The sequence below is a fragment of the Ictidomys tridecemlineatus genome, chromosome 5 (assembly GCF_052094955.1).
Source record: "Ictidomys tridecemlineatus isolate mIctTri1 chromosome 5, mIctTri1.hap1, whole genome shotgun sequence".
NCBI lineage: Eukaryota > Metazoa > Chordata > Mammalia > Rodentia > Sciuridae > Ictidomys > Ictidomys tridecemlineatus.
The window spans coordinates 147,875,430-147,895,395 of NC_135481.1; the positions used below are offsets into that span (position 1 = coordinate 147,875,430).

Here is a 19,966-nt window from a genome sequence, read left to right on the forward strand (position 1 = left end):
AATTTCAAAAGATATTTGAAACACACATATATGTATTTTAAAACATAAAATATATCTGTATGAGAATCTCTTACTCAGACAAGTAAAAGACATTACATAATAGGAAAACAATCAAAAGATAAGCAGTTTAGAGAAAGCAGATTCTAAAGATAACAAATATAAGGAAAAAATCACTACAAATTAGAAAAAATGCATATTAAATTACATTTTTATTTTATACTATATATTTGCAAAGATTAAAAAGTGTAATAAGGGCTGGGGTTGTGGCTCAGTGCTAGTGCCCTTGGCCTGGCACATGTGAGTCACTGGGTTTGATTCTCAACACCACATATAAATAAATAAAAAATAAAGTCTATCAAAACTAAAAAAAAAAAAATTAAAAAAGAGTAATAACACTTATGAAAATATTATGAAAATGTTAGAAGTAAGTATCCATGGGGTTTGGTGAAATGAGTAAAACATTTTTGTCAAATCAAAATTCCTTGTATATATATATACAAACCATATTATCATGATTATATGATAATCTTGTATAAAAATCAGAAATACTGTGCTGAAAATATAGGTTAAGGGATTAGTGTAGCTGCAAGAGAAAGTAGGGAAATAAGCAAAAGATGTTAATATATTCCATATTTGGATTTATATAAAATTATATATTTGTGTATTTATATAATTAAGATTTTTTAAAAAAAGATTAAATTATAAGAGATTTATTTTTACAAGATGAAGAAAGGAACCATTAAGAAGCTTTGATTTGCAGAGTATTCCACATAGAGGGAACATAGCATGGTTTATAAATCAGAAAGTAGCTGGTGTCTTAAGGAACACAAATTAACTCTCCCCACTCCCCCCACACAACCTGCATATTTATGCACATACTCATGCTAGTGTAGATTAAAGGATATATGGGAGTTTGGTGGACAATAAATTCAGACAGGGAAATGGAGGATAAATATTTTTTTTGTGTGTTCAATGAGTTTTAATGTTACTTTCGGTGCAGTGAAACCCTAATCTTTCACTTACAGAATTTGATCTGTGTTTCAGAATATCACTCTTTCAGTTACTTGGCAGATACAGAATGTTATAGATAAATCTGAAAGTCCAATAAGATCATTCATTATGTAAGCAAGATGATGAGAAATGATGTAACCTAGCTTGGGTAGTAGTCATAGAGGTAGACAGAAGTAAATAGATTTGAGATAAATATGTTTTAGTGGTAAAGTTGGCAGAATTTGCTGATGGATTGGATAGGATAGATAATTAAGAGGGATCTAAGGTTAATTCTCACATATTTGTTTTTGTTTTTTGAATGGATGGTGGTACCTTTGCTGAAATGGAGAAAGCTGGAAAAAAATTTATTTGTTGCTTTTAAACAGTGAAGCTAGATACACTCACCAAACAAAAACTGAGAGGATAAAAACAGGGAGCCCAGGTTCAATACTTGCAGGCATTTGAATGTATGGAGGCTGAGCAGAAGAGGAGGTAGCTATAAAGACCGAGAGGAGCATCCAGTGAAGTAAGAGAATGTTGCATCATGAACATCTGGAAAGGAAGTGAGAATACTGTTAGTTCTGTTAAATGCTGAAGTATAAAGTCAGATAGAACCAACATGTCTGTTGACTTTGATCACATAAATTACAGGTCACTGATGATGATATTAACAAGAGCAGTCTTGGTGGAATATGGGGAATGGAAGTCTGATTGAAACAATAAAAGGAGAGAATAAGTGATAAGAAATCACAGACAACTAAAACAAACGTTAAAACATTTCTTTTAAACACTTTACTCTGAAGTAGAGAGCAAAGAGATTGATTACTGCAGGAGCAATGTAGAGTGGAAGGAAATGCTAGGGCATGTTTATGTACTTCTGGTATTTGATCTAGTAGAGTGCAAGAAAGCCACGGTGGACCGTAATGTGCAGACATGTCAATAACTGCAAAGAAGTGAGTGGGGAAAGGTACAGATGAAATAGTTAAACTGATAGATTTAGTGATGAAAAGATGAGGTGATTCTTTTGTTTCTAATGATTTCAAGAAAGATTATGAGAGTGAAGTTGGAGAAGATGGGGAACAGTTGACTTGAAGAATGAATTAATGAATCAAATGATGTTAGGAATGTCAGGCAACGTTGAATGTTAATTGAGATTTAATGGTCATCAGTTCAGTCACACCAGGTATGTGTATATATGGTGTGTTGCCAGAAATTGTCAACTATTTGCTTAAAGACATAGGGATATTTTGGTATATATTTAGGAAGTCAGTTTCTTTTTGGTGAATGTGTCAGAAAAGTGTGCTAATGAGAGAAGAGGACACATTAGAAGTGTTTGAAAGGGAGTGAAAGTAGTGTTGGGTCATCAAATCTAAAAAGAGTTGAAAATACATGAGAATAAATAAAGGTTGAGCATCCCTTACCTGAAAATCAGAAGTACAAAATTTTAAGCTTTTTCAGCACTGACATGATACCGCAGTGGAAAATTCAACACCTGGCCATGTAAGATAAGTCACAATGAAAAGAAAGATTGACTAAAGTGTTGTAAAAATTAACCTTCAGATTGTGTGTATAAAAACAAATGAATTATGTGTCTAGACTGAGGTCCCATGTACAAAAGTTCCAAAAATCTCAAAAAAGCCCAAATTCAAAACACCTTTGGTCCCAAGCATTTTGGGTAAAGGTTACTCAATCTGTAGTAACAAAGTGGTAAGGTAAATCAGTTGGAGGACTTGATGAGGTGAAAAAATATCTGGAGAGGTAACAGAAAATAGAGCAGAAGAGGAGACTGTCAAAATAGATTTCATGAATTTGAAATTTTGGAAGTAATGTGGATTATTGGTGGTGGTGTAGTTGAGGGTGTGACAAAGGGAATAGGTGATGAACATGTATTAGAGGTAAAATCACTGGAGATTTTCAAGTAAAGGAACTGAGAGGCCAAGGTGCCAGGGATAGAAGCAGAGCAGAACTGGAAAGAAAAGTAAAGTGTGTGGGTGGGGAGTAATCAGGTAATACTGCATGAGAAAGAGGTGGTGGTGGGTATTGCTTTGTGCTCACCAAAAGGAGGATTATAAGCTGGTATGATTTCATGGCATAGGCTTAAAAATATCTGAGGGCTTTGAAGGGGAAGGAAGGACAAATAATTTGGAAGAAAGTATAGGAAGGTAAAAGGATTTATCTTCTAGGGCAAGTAATATTTTGAAACAAACTGAAAAAAGTTGTGGTTTGAGAGTCTTCAGGCAGCAGATTTTAATTAGAGAAATAAATTTTAAAAGAAGAATTTGAAAACATCAGAGAACTTGCTGATCCTAGACTGAATTTTAGTGGGTGCTATAGATAGATTTGGGAATGAGGGAAAGCATGAGTTAGTGTGTATTTACTTAGTTGTTTAGACATTAAAGCCTGGATGATGATTGATTTACCTGGATGATGATTGATACCTAGATGGAGGGATTAGGGGTTTTGGTGATAATAATTTTAAGATGAGGGATAAGGGACCACTGGTCAGCTATTTCCTTCTCTGTTTCTTTGCCTTCTATGGTGTAGTCATAGCCAAAAAAAAAGATAAGGAATACCTTCTATTACGAGAGGAGACTTCCCTTTTAGAGCTGTTAGACATATAAGATAAATATGTAAGACTGTAGTTTTGTGGCAGAATGGGGAAGGAGAAGGCCCATATGAAGTGTGAGAGTAGAATACTTTTCCATCTTTGAAATCTGGCTCAGTATTATAAGAAGATTCATCTTCAAATAGTTTGTATTTCGAGTTATACTAATGCTTTTAATAAAATATACTTTTTTTCTTTGATTGTCTAGGTCACTTTTACAAAGAGAAAGTTTGGGTTGATGAAGAAAGCCTATGAACTTAGTGTGCTCTGTGACTGTGAAATAGCACTCATCATTTTCAACAGCTCTAACAAACTGTTTCAGTATGCCAGCACTGATATGGACAAAGTTCTTCTCAAGTATACAGAATATAATGAGCCTCATGAAAGCAGAACCAACTCGGATATTGTTGAGGTAACACATATATCTAGTAATGTGTGAATTGCAAATAATAATTGAATCTTGCATTTAATAAGAGTAACTCTCATTACTTTGTACATACAGAGCATAAATCAGTTAGAGGTATCTTTTCTCTGAATTATTTCTTAGAAGGATTGAAAATGGATATATGAACACTCACTTATGCCATAAACATATCCTATTTGTTCAAACAAAATAAGGTGGGCTGTTTTACCTTATATATCTAATATTTAACTAGTATAATCTAACATTTCATCTGTGATTACATATTTTATAGGAGTTTTTAAATTATTATAAGAAACCATTACTTTTGGTTAGGATGAAGTTATAATTTCAAAAATCTTAGTCATTTCATTTTGTCAGTGGTAACTTACAACTTTAAATACTAATGAAAAGGGCTGGGGCTGTAGCTCAGTGGCAGAGTGCCCACCTCACACATGTGAGGCATTGGGTTTGATTCTCAACACTACATAAAAATAAATAACCAAAGTAAAGATATTGTGTCCATCTATAACTAAAAAATATTTAAAAAAAGAAATAACACTCTACCTTTAAAAAATAAATAAATACTAATGAAAAGAAAGAAAATTATATAAACAATATTTATTTCATTAATACTACCTTTTTGGGAGGGAGGGAAAATCCTTGTCCCTTTTTTGTTTATCCACTGCCCTTTTTAGTGTTTCTTAGGGTTTTGCCAACCTAATTAAGTGAAAAAGAAAAGGAATTCTTTTTAGGATGAATTTTCATCTACTTTAAAATAAAGCCTTCAAAAAGAAAAACCACTGTACTTTCCCCTTTAATTCTTTTCTGCTTCAAATTTTATAAAAAATAACTTTTCCATGTACTATATTTCTAATAACATTTTAATTTAGCTTCTTGGTTACTTTTGCCTTTTTGCTTGCATTTAGAAGAGTGTTTCATTTTTATTTTTTAAAAAGGACTTTTTCATTACTTGAGAGATACATTGGGGCTGGGGTGTGACTCAGTGGTAAGCACTTGCCTAGCATGCACAGGGCCCTGGATTAAGTCCCCATTTCTGCCAAAAATCAACCAACCAACCAACAAAAACCTTTGGCTTAGTTTTGCAATATTAGAAAATAATTTTTTAAATTAGACATTTCCTTAGAGAAAGTAGAGAAGCCATGTGATGATGCAAAAACTAAGTATAAGAGAACATATGGAAACCCAATCTAGATTTTATATCAAATGATTGAAATTAAGCTAGAGAAAAATACTTAAATATTTTATTGTATGGGAATCTAAATTATTTGTCCTCATAGATTATGCTACAGTTTAAAAAAATGAATTTTAAAATTTCTCAGCCTTAGCAGTCCCTTTCCGGAGAGTAACTGATTTAGTTTGTTATTGAAAAAAAGAATTCTGTTACTTACATTAAAAATCGAACTTTTTAGTCAGTAATCAGTTGTTTCAAATGAGAAGTAAAAGTATAGTATAAGTACAGCTAGGACTCATCTCTGTAGCTTGATTTACCCATAATTTTATGATGGATTTTCTTCTACTAAAAAATAGTATTTTAAAATAAAACCTTCAAAAAGGAGAACCAGCATACTTTCTCCTTTAATTCCTTTCTGTTTCAAATTTATAAAAGATAACTTTTATAAGTTAATACTGTGAACCTCCCTGAAATCTGTTGGGAGTTTTTTATTTTGTTTTTGTTGATCACTTTGATTAAACTATATGGTTTTATCTTGAGCCATATTCCCTTAATATAATTATGTTTGTCATTTGTGAATTATTTTGTCACATTAGTTTTTATGGCACATCTTATCACTTATTTGCAACATGAACTATGTAGTAGATTCGCTCTTGTATTTCATGAGCATATGTTATATTTTTATAAGCTAAGGAATCATTTAGGTAAGGGTTGTAGGAGAATTTATAACTGGATTTCCTTGAAATGGAGAGTATTCCTACTGTGTTTAAAATGAGTTACTTATTTTAAACATCTTATCAAAAGTTTCACAGCCTTAAGTAAAACAAAGAAATAGAGTTGACTTTGTTGACATCAGCAAGTAGATATTTTAGCTAGTTTCATTATAGAAGGGGATACCTCCTAACCCTAACTACTCTGCTCTTTCATTGCAGCAGTTGTTCTTGGCCCCTGGAAGTTGAGGGTACTTCGCACAGCCTAAAGCTTATTTCTTTTAGAGAATTAAAGAATATAGTCTGGTTTAATCCTCACAGAATTTTAAAACCACCTCATTCTTCATCTCTGTTGTGGTCAACAGTCAAATTTTAAGAGAGTAAATCCCAAACATTTAACACTTTTCTGAGTGCTACAATCTGTTTCAATATGAAAGAAAACTTTTGCAGTTTGATTATCAATTGGGATTTTGATATTTTCTTTTTAGTTGTATTTTTTAGATACAAGCTAACAGGACTCTTACCAAAAGATCTCTATGAAATTCTGAATTTATATAAAATACATTGAATAGGATATACTTAGGATAATAAGCAATAAATTTGTTGTGCTCAGATAAGTTACAAGACTTTATTCTTATTACTTATAAAAATCTTACTAAGTCTTAATTATAAAACAGTGACTATTAAACTTGTAAGATAAGAGATTGGAAATTTAGCTCTGTGGCAGGGTGTTTCTTAGCATGCCCAAGGACCTGAGTTTGGTCCTCAGCCCTGTGGGTTTTCTTTCACATATGAAGATGACGCAAGCAAGTGCATCCTCACAAGTTTTTATGTAAGTGTCTGAGTTCTTTTTTATCAGTAGTAATAGCTCATAACTGGTGCATCTACTAGGACTTTTGTGGAGGACCAAACTGAATTTACAGAATAACATTATTGAAAATGGGTCAGGTACTCTCTAAGTATCTTACAGGTATCTCATATATAAGGATATTTTTAGAATACCATTACAGTTATTTTCTTTTCTTTTCTGTTTTATATAGTTTCCTTTCCAAAAGTTGTAATTGGAAGCAACTTTTTTTATATTCATCTATACATTTGACAAAAATATTCGTAGGACTTCTGTGTGCTGTGAGTTCTACAAGGGGATGTTATTTAGAGATTTCTAATTCAAGCTGAAAGAATATTCTTTCTACCCATGGTTTCACAAATCCCTGAAATACACTTTTACCAACAGAAGATTTTATATAAATAAACTTATAGTTGTTTATGTAAATAAACTTATACTTGTTAGTGGGATTCTAGACAGGAGCATCACATGTGGCTGAGGAAATCAGGAGTTAAAGAGGCACAAACATTTAAGAAGTGATCTGCTTTAGGGTATTTCCTTATGTAATATGATCAGTAGTGACATTAACAAACTTCTTTAACAACTTTCATAAGGCTTCTAATGACTTTGCCTATTTCTTGTTGCATATATGTTAGCTTTTAAAATGAGTAGAACTTTACTTTTCCTGAGTTGCCAAAATACCCTCTCATAGTCTTGATTATATTAAAATGTAGTTTTCTGCAGATGTATTCTGTTCTATTGTATCCTACACACGAGCCCTTTGGGGATGTACTGTAAAAAGAAGGATGGGTGCACTGAGCTGTTAACCATGTCTACAGGGTTTGTAGCATAAGGATGCACACATGTTATGTCAGTGGGGTTTAGATCAAATATATTTTCTGGGAGCATGGTAAACTTAATATGAGTATCCCTAATGCAAAAGTACAAAGTCTGAAACGCTTCAAAATCTGAAACTTGTTGAATGCTGACATGACACTCAAAAAAATTTCAGATTTCAGATTTTCAGAATAGGGCTGTTAAGCCAGTAAATTTCATAAAAATATTCCAAAATCTAAAAAGCTCTGAAATTTGAAACATTTTCTTGTTCCAAGCATTTTGGATTTGGGTAGTTGGTAGCTAATTAAATTGTGATTATAAATAGTGGTAGCTGTGGTGTTTATATTTATCTGTTTCAATTTCATGTATAAATACACATATTAGAAACCCACCTACAGAATAGTGTTCTTTGCTCTTTCTTATTTTATATTATCTGTGTTTTAAAACTAGTTCAACATTTTAATTTCAAATTTTAGAATTTTCACTAGAGTTGATGAAATTTTAAAAACTATACAACTTTGTTTTTTTCAAATTAATAGCATTGACATATTAAATTTATTGGGGTATTGTAAATTAAGGTCTTCAATATTTTGGGGATGTATATACTTCCTGCATTAGTAAGTTGAATTACAGATGTCTTTTAACCTCATGATGGGATTATGTCCTAGGAGACCCATAAATTACCTGCAAATTGTGCCAAGCTTTTATTTTCCAATATCCTGAGAGTTTTGCACCAACATATCACTAGCCTGAGAAAAGTTAAAAATTAAAAATATAGTTTCTATGGAATGCCTATTATTTTTGCACCACCATAAAGTTGAAAAATTGTAAGTCAAATCAATTAGGGACTGTCTGTGAAAATGAAAACTTACACATTAGTAAATTAAGGGATTGCCATTAGAATGAGCCTTATAAGGCTAAAATATTTGAAATGAAGAGTATCACTGCTGTCTTTAAAATGAAATTTATTTGAAAATCTTTACACACTACTTTTCCAGAATATTATATTTCCTATAGAAAATGAGTTTTACTCCCTTATGTCCTATGTTTCATCAACAGCTGATAATTTATACATGTATTTTTTTAAAAAAATGATGCTAGATATCATATAGCTGTGACATTTAAATTCCATTGGATGCATTTAAAAAAGTTATGTCATCGTTTCTGTGGGTCAGAAATTGGGGGGAAGCTTAGCTTAATCCTCTGCTTCAGGGACTGTCACAAGGCTACAGTGAAAATATTGCCATTGGTAACATCTGAAAATGATTCAAAGCTCAACTAGGGAAGTATCTGCTTCTAAGCTTACATTGATTTTGTAGGAGTCATACCTTTAAGGGTTGTTGCACTAAGGGTCTCAGTTCTTATTGACTGTTGTCCAGTGTCCAACCTCTCTCAGTTTCTTACCAGGTGGACCTCTCCAATATAGCACCTTCAGCCATCAAAGCCAGCAATAGATTTCCAGCAAGCCAAACGTCACATCTTTTATAACTTATTTTCAGAAGTGACATTCTATAATTTTTGCCATATTCTGCTTGATAGAAACAAGTCACTAGGTCCAATTCAACTTACACTAAGTAATAGGATTACACTAAGGCATGAATATTAGGAGATGGGATTACTGACAACCATTTTAGAAAGTTGCCTACTGTATGCAGCATAAGGCTAAACGTCTGTTATAAATAACACTATTTAGATCCCAGGGAAATAACCTCTCCATACCTCTTGTCCTGTCATTGAAATAAAGAGCAACTAAATGTCTGTTGTAATAAACACTGTTTAGATCCCAGGGAAATAATGTCTCGTCTCCATACCTCTTGTCCTGTCATTGAAATAAAGAGCAACAGTGAGCAAAATACTGATTTTTATGGGTGGTGCTACTCTTGATTCTAGAGAGACCATTGTTTAGAATATAGAGAGAATTTGAACAGTGAAAGTACTAGGGAAGATGAAAGAAAGATTGATTACCTTCTCAATTCCTTCCTCTCAGTGTGCATGTAATATTTTCTTATATAAAAATGTATCAGTTTAAAGTAGAACACAGTTGCACCTGGTGCTGGGAAACATTTTCCTATGCTAAACACTTCACATTGCTCTTAGATTTACATATATGTCTCTGGCATAGCAGTATAGCAGTCATGACACATGAAATACACTGATATTGAGATAGGCATTGAACATTTAAATTACTGATAGTTTTATTTTTATCAATATTTAATAAATGTCACCTTTCTATAAATTTAAATACTTGGAATTTGTTTTACACTTTAATTTTAATAGATTGTTTAAGCCTTAGAAAAATAGCATTTGAATGCTTGAAAATAATTTTTTAATTTTACACTATGAATATGGTTACATTTAACTTTTTAAGTTTAGCTCGTTAGCATCAAGAGTGCAGATTATGTGAAAGTCTTGATTATAACAATTGGTGACTTTGCTGAAGTCAAGAAAACTTTATGGTGTTATGTATGTATTTATAGATAACACTTGTCTTTATTCTCACCCAACCATTTCTGGTCTGCAAATAAAATACCTAAATATATACAGTAATAATAAATAGTCATTTGATATTATTTTGATTGTGTAGCTCTGAGAGAGAACACAAACTTTACCCCTATACTTCTACACTCAACACTCAAAATTTGGTAACCAGATATTTGTGGGGTTTTTCTCCATACACCAAACAGCTTATCAGTGGACACTGAGTATCTTCTAAATCAGTAAAGTTCTGACACTCTATCAGTAGAGTTAGTGTGCGAGCCCATAGGATGAGGGGTGAAGTCCATGCTAGGTACCAACTAGGGTTTCCACAAGCCCTTCGTTTGTTTTGATGAATTCATTAGAGTGGCTCACAGAACTTGAGAAACACTGGTTGACTTTTAACCTGTTTATTATAAATCATTTTATAATATAGATGAACAGCCAGATGGAAAGGAGGTTTGAAAGGGTCTCTAGAGCAGGAGCTTCTCTCCTTGTGGAGTTGAGGTACACTGCTTTCCCCTCAAGTGGATATATTTAAAATCTGAAAGCTCTATTTCCTATATTTCATTAGGTAACAATTCACAAAGAATGTCATCAAAGATGTTCATATCTTTTCATGTTATTAAGCATTAATGCAAAAAGAGGTGGCAGACTTTTTTGGTGTGTGGAGTTGGAGATTGAACTCAAGAGTCTTGCACAGAGTGCTAGGCAAGCACTCTACCACTGAGTTATACCCACAGCCCTAGGTAGGTGGTACACATCTGTTTAGTCCTATAAAAAGTAGTATTTAATGTAAACATACAAAGAAAATGTTATGACCTCTGTATTTTCTTCTCAATACATTATGATAAATTTATGAATTATTATATTAGACATGGTATTATTTTTGTTACTAAGTTTTTTCTCATTTTGCAGAAATATTTTTGTTTGGTTGATTGGTTGGTTGTTTTTTTGGTACTGGGTGTTGAACCCAGGTGCACCTTATCACTGCGCTACATCCCCAGCCCTTTTATTTTTTATTTTGAGACAGGGTCTAGCTAAGTTGCTGGAGGGACTCACTAAGTTGCTGAGACTGGCCTTAAACTTGCAATCCTCCTGTCTCTGCCCCTTGAGTTGCTGGCATTGCTGTCATGTGCTACCATGTCCGCCATTTTGTAGAAATAGTTGAAGCATTAAATTTTACAGCTCATACTATTTTTTAAAAAAGATGACTTGGTGGCATTGGAGAACATTCATAAATAACTCGTGTGGCAGTTGAAACCATTGTGCTATCATTTGAGGACAAAATACAGGGGCCATGACCATTTCTCTCTCTTACTAATGTCTTTTGAAGTGTTACCAAATAGAGGTATTTCTTTTTCATCACAGGAATACCATAACACTTTAAAAAAAATTCCATTTGCAGAATCTCTTCACATCTAAGGTAAGCTTTTTTAGAAATAGAAATTGGGACTCAAATGACCTACCCAGAGTCCTGTAAAAGAAATTGGCAGGGTCAGACCAGAACCCAGGTCTCTGACATTATCCTCTTTCTTTGCTTCCCAGTTTACTGGATTCAGTGAAGCTCTGAAACATATCGCTATAAATAAGTTAGAGTTTATACACATATCAATCATATATAACATTTAGGAACTATAAATGAGTTTTCCTTAATAATGAATAGAAAATTAATGAGGGTAGTTGCAACAAGAAAAATAGCATTTATTAAGCGTTTCATATACTCTGCTACTCTTCTAATGAATTAATTTTTATAACATTGTAGAATCCTTATTTCATAGTTGATGAAATTGAGTCACAGATATAAGTGAAACAGAATGATGATAACTTGGATTCTGAAGAAAGTCTACCTTCTTGAATCTTAATAATCTTCACCTGCCTTCAAATTGCAAAGGAATTTGAAAATAAGATCTTAAAGAACACTAGGGAATCAACATAAGATGTACCTATCAAATAGGTAACAAAAACAGGTAATAGTAAAAGTGTGCCAAGAGTATATTAAATACAATTAATGATTCTCAAAAATGTGGTACCCTGTCCAGCAACATCAGTATTTTCAGAGAATTGTTTAGAAATGCAAGTTCTTGGGCCCTATCCAAGACCTACTGTATCAGAAACTCATTTTGATATGAAGTCTAAGCAATTTTATATTAACTTGTCCTAAGTGCATTTATAAACTAAAAGCTTCAAGTTAATACACAATATCTTGGCAATGATTATTCAGCTTTTTAAATATTTTTATCCCCAAGAATATCTCCTGAAATGATTACACGTGGGGAGCAAGCATAAATTGTAACTATTTAAACCTTTTAAAAAGCCATTCAAAATAGTATACCAGTTGTCACTAGGGTATGTATTTCTAATAGGTTACATTTCAGTTCAGTTCTACATAGTTATAAGAGCTTCTTCAAATGTAGCTCCTTTAATGGTTGCTTCTTGAAAGGTGTGGGAGCATTGTAAGAGATGGAATCTGGTTGAAAGTTAACTGACTTATCTAGTGTTGACCCGGTAGAACTGGAAGGCATGATTCTGCTTCAGTTTTCTGACAGGTTTAAAATACCCTCAGAGAGGCTTTTGGAGCCAATCACTTTCCCCCCTATATTATAGATAAGGATTGGAACAGACAGGGAGTGTTTTAAGAGGCTTGCCTAATGTTTTACAGGGCTGCAGTGGAGCGGCAGGGAAAGGGAAAAAATAATGAGGCATCTGAAGACAAGACAAAGCTTTCCTCCACCTCCAGCCCCCTGCCCTGCTCTTTTATTCCTAACAGAGCCTGAAGCAGCAGGATGATGACTCACAGGGTGAGGCACACAATCCTCATGGCCCTCCTCCTCTTCCCACATGTCGCTGCACCATCACTTCACACAGCAGTCACCATAGCTCTTGCAATTTCAGTTTTACTATTTTTATTTTGCTCTGTATTTGAATATTATTATTTTTTCATACAATTATTGGTCTTCATTTATGTGCTTTTTATAAGAAACTATGCATCTCCAGGTGTGTTTTTTCTTGTTGAGGTCATATTTTTCTCCATCAGAGATTGGTTGTTTTGATAAATAAATGAGTTTGGGGGTGGGGGAAGGATGATATATATCACTTTGTAATGTAAGTTTCTGTAAGACATTTCTTGTGATCATTCACCAATATCTGTGCCCTTTTTATGTCCATATGTTCAGGAATTATTTTAATACTCATCAGTAGATATAAAGTGTTCTTTTTTTTATTCTGGAAGGCCTTTATTGCACTGGTCAGATTTTTGACCAAAGAGAAAAAGGAGATGGAGAGTGGTTAGAGTGAACTTCCTCTAGAGGTGACCCTATCACCAGTTTTTAACAGGAAATGGTTGAAGAAGGGAATGGGATAGAGGGAAGGTATTTTAGGTCCAAAGGACAACTTAGGTGGAAATTAAGACAATTTCTGCACTCTCCAGTTTATGAAGACAGATCAGCTAAGTATAGCTGTAGTGTAATGTTAATAATAAGATTAACTAATACCCGAGAAGTAAACCACCATCTCATGATGTATTTAGGCGCTTGACTTTAACCTGGTGGTTTGCCTAGTCACTGAAAGAATTTAATAAAATAGCTTCCTAGGTTTCATTGTCTTACATTCTCAGGCAAGAAAGTGTGTTAGAACTGCATGGCAATTTTTGAAAGGGGTTGCAGAGAAAGGAACAGAAAAGAGAGAAGCAGTAAAGATATTGAATTATCTCTACATATTTTATTTATTTCACTAATATTTATCATGACTATGTACCAGACCCAGGAAGATAATGGTAAATGACCATCCTGCTTCTTTTTTCTTAACAAGATGATGTGTTAGGTATATTATTGTTTTACTGCAGAAGTCCTTTTCTTGGGTACACTTTAGTAAGGCTTTGAAGGCCCTTAGAATCCCAATATTATGTTTCCTACCAAACAGTAATCATTCAGTATATAAATTTTTATACTGTAATAAGAACTAGAAGATTATTTAAAGCAAATGGTGGTGCTGGGTATTTAACATGTTTATCAGTGTTCTGTGTATGCTTTAATAAAGTGAAATATATAGATATTTTTAAATGGTGAAATAGTTCTCTTTTATAAAGATCCAATGGAAACATGTAATTTTTGAAAACTGGCACTTTGAACAGATATGTTAAAACTCAGGTGACACCCAGTTTTCAGTATTTATTAAGTTATTTTATTTCTGAAAAAGACTACTTAAGGATATAATATCTCTATAGAAGGTATCTTCTTTGCTTAGATTAGCCAGAACTCTGCTTTTTAATTTATAATTATGTAATTAGGGCCGTGCCTGTGAAGTTTCAAATGGTAGTATTTTAAGAAAGTAAGTATATACATAAGGATTTTTCACATTTTTTTGTTTAATTGACTCACAATTGTTAACATGTACTTTGATAATTGTGTATCCTAAGGATGTTCTTTGAAGAATGTTACTATATGTTTAGGAGAAATGAGATTATGTTTATTTATTTAAAGAATGGTTGTTGTAGTTTTTATTTTAATTCATTAGCAGTAAAACATTAGCAGGTAAATCTTTTATATATTTTTATAAATGTTAGCAATTTTTAAGACTTGGTAAATAGACTGTGCTTTAGCTTTCTAGAATAGACTACAGCTTAATTGTGTGTGTTAGAATTTACTTCTTGTAATTCAGTGGAGAATGTTTTTCTGTCATGCTTTGCTTTCGTAGAAATTTTCTTTTCCTATAATAGTTTGTTGTTTTGTGTAATTTCTGGCCTTAAGTTATTTACAGAATCTAGCTTGAAAATCTTAAAAATGTTGATGTTTTGAAGAAGAAACAAATAACAAGTAATATTTGTGCAGGAATTTTATAAAAATCAGCTTGCTTTTTATGTTTCCATTCATATAGGATTATTGCATAAAACATAATTAAAAGATGTTATTGCCATTTTCTGCATTTGTATAGATGAATTAAGTATTTAAAATTTGTTATTACTTTGAAGTAATAAAAAACCTACCTATGTTAAGTTTGAGGTATTAAACATTTTGAGGGTCGGAGTTGTGACTCGGTGGTAAAGTGCTTACCTCCAATGTGTAGGGCACTGGGTTCTATCTTCAGCACCCCATTAAAAGAAGAAGAAGAAGAAGAAGAAGAAGAAGAAGGTGTTGTGTCCATCTGCAACTGAAAAAAAATTTTAAAAAAATTTTGAAGGATGGTAGAAAATAGCTTTAGATAAGCATTTAGGCATTTTGTAAAAGGTGTTTTTTGATATTAAGAGCTCAAACTCTTTTTGACATTTTGTTAGTAATTCAAAGTAAATTTCTGTGATTATTCTAACTCGAATATCTTTACTATAATATTTATTTACTGAATGCTTGTTGTACCACTAGGTGTTTTAATAGGACAGAGAAAATATTAAAGTTGTAAATCTCAGGGATTGTAACAGTCAACTATACAGTTGTTTGAAAACTATGCCATATTGGTTAGGTTGAAAGCATCAGAAGACCTGACTGAAACTAGTCTTGAAAACAAGGGTGTTTTGGTTCCATAGTTTAGCTATTGTGAATTGAGCTGCTATAAACATTGATGTTGCTGCGCCACTGTAGTATGCTGACTTTAAGTCCTTTGGTATAAACCGAGGATTGGGGTAGTTGGGTCAAATGGTGGTTTCATTCCAAGTTTTTTGAGGAATCTCCACACTGCTTTCTGTTGTAGTCACACCAATTTGCAGTCCCACCAGCAATGTATGATTATACCTTTTTCTCACATCTCACCAACATTTATTGTTGCTTGTATTCTTGATAATTGCCATTGTGACTAGAGTGAGATTTGCATTTCTCTAATTGTTTGGGATGTTAAACAGGTTTTCATATATTTGTTGATCAGTTGTATTTCTTTTTCTGTGAAGTGTCTATTCAGTTCCTTAGCCCATTTATTGATTGGGTTATTTACTTTTTGGTGTTAAGTTTTTTGAGTTCTTTATATATCCTGGAGATTAAGAGGGGAGGCTAGAGAAGAATAGAGTTACTTTGGATTAGGTAGAGGGGGAGTGAAGGGAGGGGAGGGAATATGAGGGTAGGAAGGAAGTATAGTAGAATGAATTAGACATTATTACCCTATATACATATACAACTACACAACCAGTGTTATTCTTCAACAGAAGAATGTGTCAAAGTGCATGTATAATTAGAACAAGTTTTTAAAAAGTGGGGGCGGGATTGGGAGAAAGGACAGGTGTGTGTTATATCACATAACAAAATTCTATCAGTGTGCTGAAGAGGCTGTGTTGAAGTGGGCTCTATCTTCCACTTGCATTGGTTTTGTTCTCATACCTACCTTTTCATGTTGGCAGAAACAGCTTCAGGCCTTGTATCTGCACATAATATCATTGAAACAGCACTGTCTAATAGAACTTTTAGTGATAATAGAAATGTTGTATATTTGGGTTGTCCAACATGCTGACCAATATCCATGAGTAGCTGTTGAACCTTTGAAATATAGCTAGTGCACCTGATAAACTGTTAGGGTTTTTTTTTTTTTTTAAATTCAGTTTAAGTAACCACATGTGGCTATTGACTATTTAAGCATCAATAAAAAATATTAGATCAGTTGTATCCCAGAATGTCCAGTAGATATTCTAAAATTAGTTTGTATGCTTTAGGCTGCATTCCTTCCCACATCCTATGCCCAGAAAAACTAATGATAGTAGTGGAGAGAGAATGGAATATGCTAACTGGCTTATTCTTGCCGGATGTTTTACCTTTAGGACTTGCTCTATCAGTCGTCTGGATAGTGTGATTTTTGCATATACTTTACATATACATATATATCTCAGTAGAACAGTTAATAGAGAGTTCAGAAATGAGCTGATATGTATATGATTAATTGATTGACAAAAATGCAAATAAATTAATGAGAAAATGAAAGTTTTAATACGCTGTGCTGGAAAAAATGGATATCTGTTGGGGAGGGAAAAATCCTAGTATTATCTCATATCATATGCAAAATTGTGTTCTAGAGGGTTTGTATAGGAGATTAATATGAGGTGATAAAGAAATTGGATATAGTTAATAGAGTGACTTAGTACCAAGCTGTGTCATTTGACACTTGTGAGATATATGTGTGTGTGTGGGGGGGTGTATTGGGCAGCCTTTGGAGGTGTTTAAAAGTTTAGGTAGTCAAATCATTATTGCACAGATATTAATCTGGCAGCAGATAATCAACATTGTAAAGAAGTTTATAACTTTTAAAAATATAATTTATCCCATCTTGTAATCGTGATAGTTTTTTTAAGTAATGGTGAGACTTGAAAGAAGAGGAATGTTATTCCATTTGGTTTGAATGGAGAGGGGAGATTATAAAGTGGAAGTTTAGGATGTATTCCAAAGACTGTAATGTATTGACACTTTATTCTTTTTCTTAATTGATCTGTAGAAAATTCGAGTGAATCATTTGTTTTAAAAAAAGGAAATTTTTAGAGTTGAGCATCGTGTTAACATTCCCAAATATTATAAATAAATAACCTTTGTAATAAAACCTTCAGTTTTAAATTCTTTTAAAAATCACTTCATTGATATTTTCTATGCACAAATGACCACATGATCAAAACTATTGTGAAAAGAGGTTGGTATAAAAAGTTTAGGAAACTAAAATATAATTACTTCATTTAATTGATAAGGAAGCCGGGTCAAAATTGTCCAGATCATATTAGTACATAATGACAAAACCTACACTTACATAATGTCTTTTGAAAGATTGTAGATCTTTTGAGGCAAGACTTTACAAAAGAATATTAGTATTTTTACAGTGTTCAGTAAATATCCAACACACAGTTTACTGAAGATTTGAACTAAAGGGAGCATTGCTTACTTCATTGTTAACCCATTTATGATACTCTTAAATTAAAACTCCATCAAATATTACAAAAACTAGTAGGGACAAAAATATTAAGTTTGTTTTATAAGTGGAAGGAAGTCAATAGTGAAGGAAATGTGATTCTTTTTACTCTGTAACATTGGAAATGATTGACTTTTTTAATTCATCCTTACCCCTTGCGTCTACTCATTCTATATATTATTCCCAGCCTTCAGAGAAGTAAACCTACTTTTAAAATCTCTGATGTATTGAGATTTATGTATTCCTGAAAACCTCACAAACTGCAAAACCCATATATCTGTGTATTCTGAGAACTAACACAAGTAATAATTGGGGAGATAACTTGAACTGTTCAATTAGGCAACTTAGTGTAGTTACTGACTACCATGATGAGATTATAAATGTACAAAATTACTTGAATAGAAATGCTGGTAAGCCCTTCATTGGGATGGAATTGGTGGATCTTAGGACAATACAGATGGAAGTATAGTGGTGAGCCAGTGGAGGCTGCCATTAAAGAGGGCATGGGAAAAAGTACAATCTATAAGACTAGGAGTACTCATCTAAAGCCTTCTTTTAAAAATTTCTGGTAATACAGATTAATACTTACATTGTCGGTACAGTAGCCAAGTTGAGGGATTTTTCCTTTCCTGCTAAAGTTCTAATACTATTCCCACTTTTCTGGTTCCGCTTTCCTAGGAAAAAAATCACCAGCAAACCAAAGTGACTTCTTTATTATACTGATATCATTTCCTAGTGCCATTTGCATCTGAGCTAGTTTGCATTACAAAAACATATCATAGTAGAGCAGACTATTGTTTAAGTTCACAGAGGTTTTTTTCTCTCTTTTTTTTAAATAAGATAATGTGTCCTAGTTTACATTCATCTGGATTAAAGATTGCTATTTTATTTAAAAGAAAATTATACAGAGTAGGAAAGTTATTTTTCTGAGATTTGTTTTTTTTGTTTTGTTTTTTTGGTTATAAAGAAAGTTATTTTCAGAAGTTTTATTGGGCTTTGTTTTTTATGTTTCTGTTCACTGGCAGTCTTATCATACTAGGATATAGTAATCAATAGGTATGAATTCCGTATGATAATTATTCATGATCATAGTAAATATTTTCAAAACTTTCAGTAACCTGCATGAAGTACTATATAAATCATTACCCAAATATCCTTCACTATTATGACATTGAGTGCATATTTTAGTTATTTATTGAAGTATGTGGACATAACTGAGATTAACCCTTTAATCTACTTTATATGTCAATGAACTTGTCCTGGACATTTCATATAAGTAGAGTCATATAATATGTGGTCTTCTGTGACTTTTTTCACTCAAGGTGATATTTTTAAAGCTAATCCACATTGTAGCATATCTTAGAACTTCATTCTTTGGCCAAATGAGATCCATTTGCTACTTTGAAGTTTATGCACAACTTTTTACAGGATAGTGGTGCTAGGGATCAAACCCAGGGCCTTAAGTATGCTAGGAAAGTGTTCTACCACTGAGTTATACCCCTAGACCTGTGAACACTTTTTTGTATGGGCATATGTTTTCATTTTCCTAGGTATTTAGCTAGGAATAGAATTTCCTGGATTGAATAGTAAATTCTTTTGTTTAACCTTGATGAGCGGCCTAAATCTTCCACATCTAACTTAAAATAATAATAATAAAGCAAAAACATCAACAAAAATAGCTTATTTGGATATCATTAGAAAAGCTTAGTTCATTATTTTTCTAAAAATACTTACTTACAAAAAAAAGTTCAGTATTCTTGGGCCAGGTTTTCTAGATTAATTCACTTGCTAAAAGACAACTAAAAACAGAAGGTGAACTGTAAAAAATATTTCATAATATCAAAGAGCTTCAAGGACTATGCTAGGCCAAAATCTAAGAGAACAGAACACAAAAGTCAAGAATTCTTTAAAGCTGTAGCTGCCCTAAGTAATTTGCCAGGATTAAATAGCTGAAAAACTGAGAGCATCCCACTAGTTAGTTTCACTTTCTTATTGATAAAATAGGCATGCGTTTGGCTGGGATTATGGCTCACCGGTAGAGCACTCACCCAGCACGGTTGGACCC

The 19,966-nt window shown here is 32.8% G+C and overlaps 1 protein-coding gene and 1 long non-coding RNA gene across 9 annotated transcripts in view; one reads left to right on the plus strand and one right to left on the minus strand.

The window, feature by feature from the left end:
• Positions 1 to 19,966, plus strand: part of Mef2a (myocyte enhancer factor 2A) — a 147,506-nt gene that overhangs the window by 78,303 nt on the left and 49,237 nt on the right. For all 8 annotated transcript variants that reach the window (XM_078051255.1, XM_040275969.2, XM_040275971.2 and 5 more), the window contains one exon: positions 3,804 to 4,007. In XM_078051255.1, coding sequence (XP_077907381.1) covers positions 3,804 to 4,007 — 204 coding nt within the window. The remainder of the gene's footprint in view (positions 1 to 3,803; positions 4,008 to 19,966) is intronic.
• On the minus strand, positions 98 to 18,761 carry LOC144378029 (uncharacterized). The gene is made up of 3 exons (XR_013439485.1): positions 18,491 to 18,761; positions 15,090 to 15,186; positions 98 to 1,542 (listed from the first exon to the last, which is right to left on the minus strand). It is a non-coding gene; the product is annotated as an uncharacterized LOC144378029 (long non-coding RNA).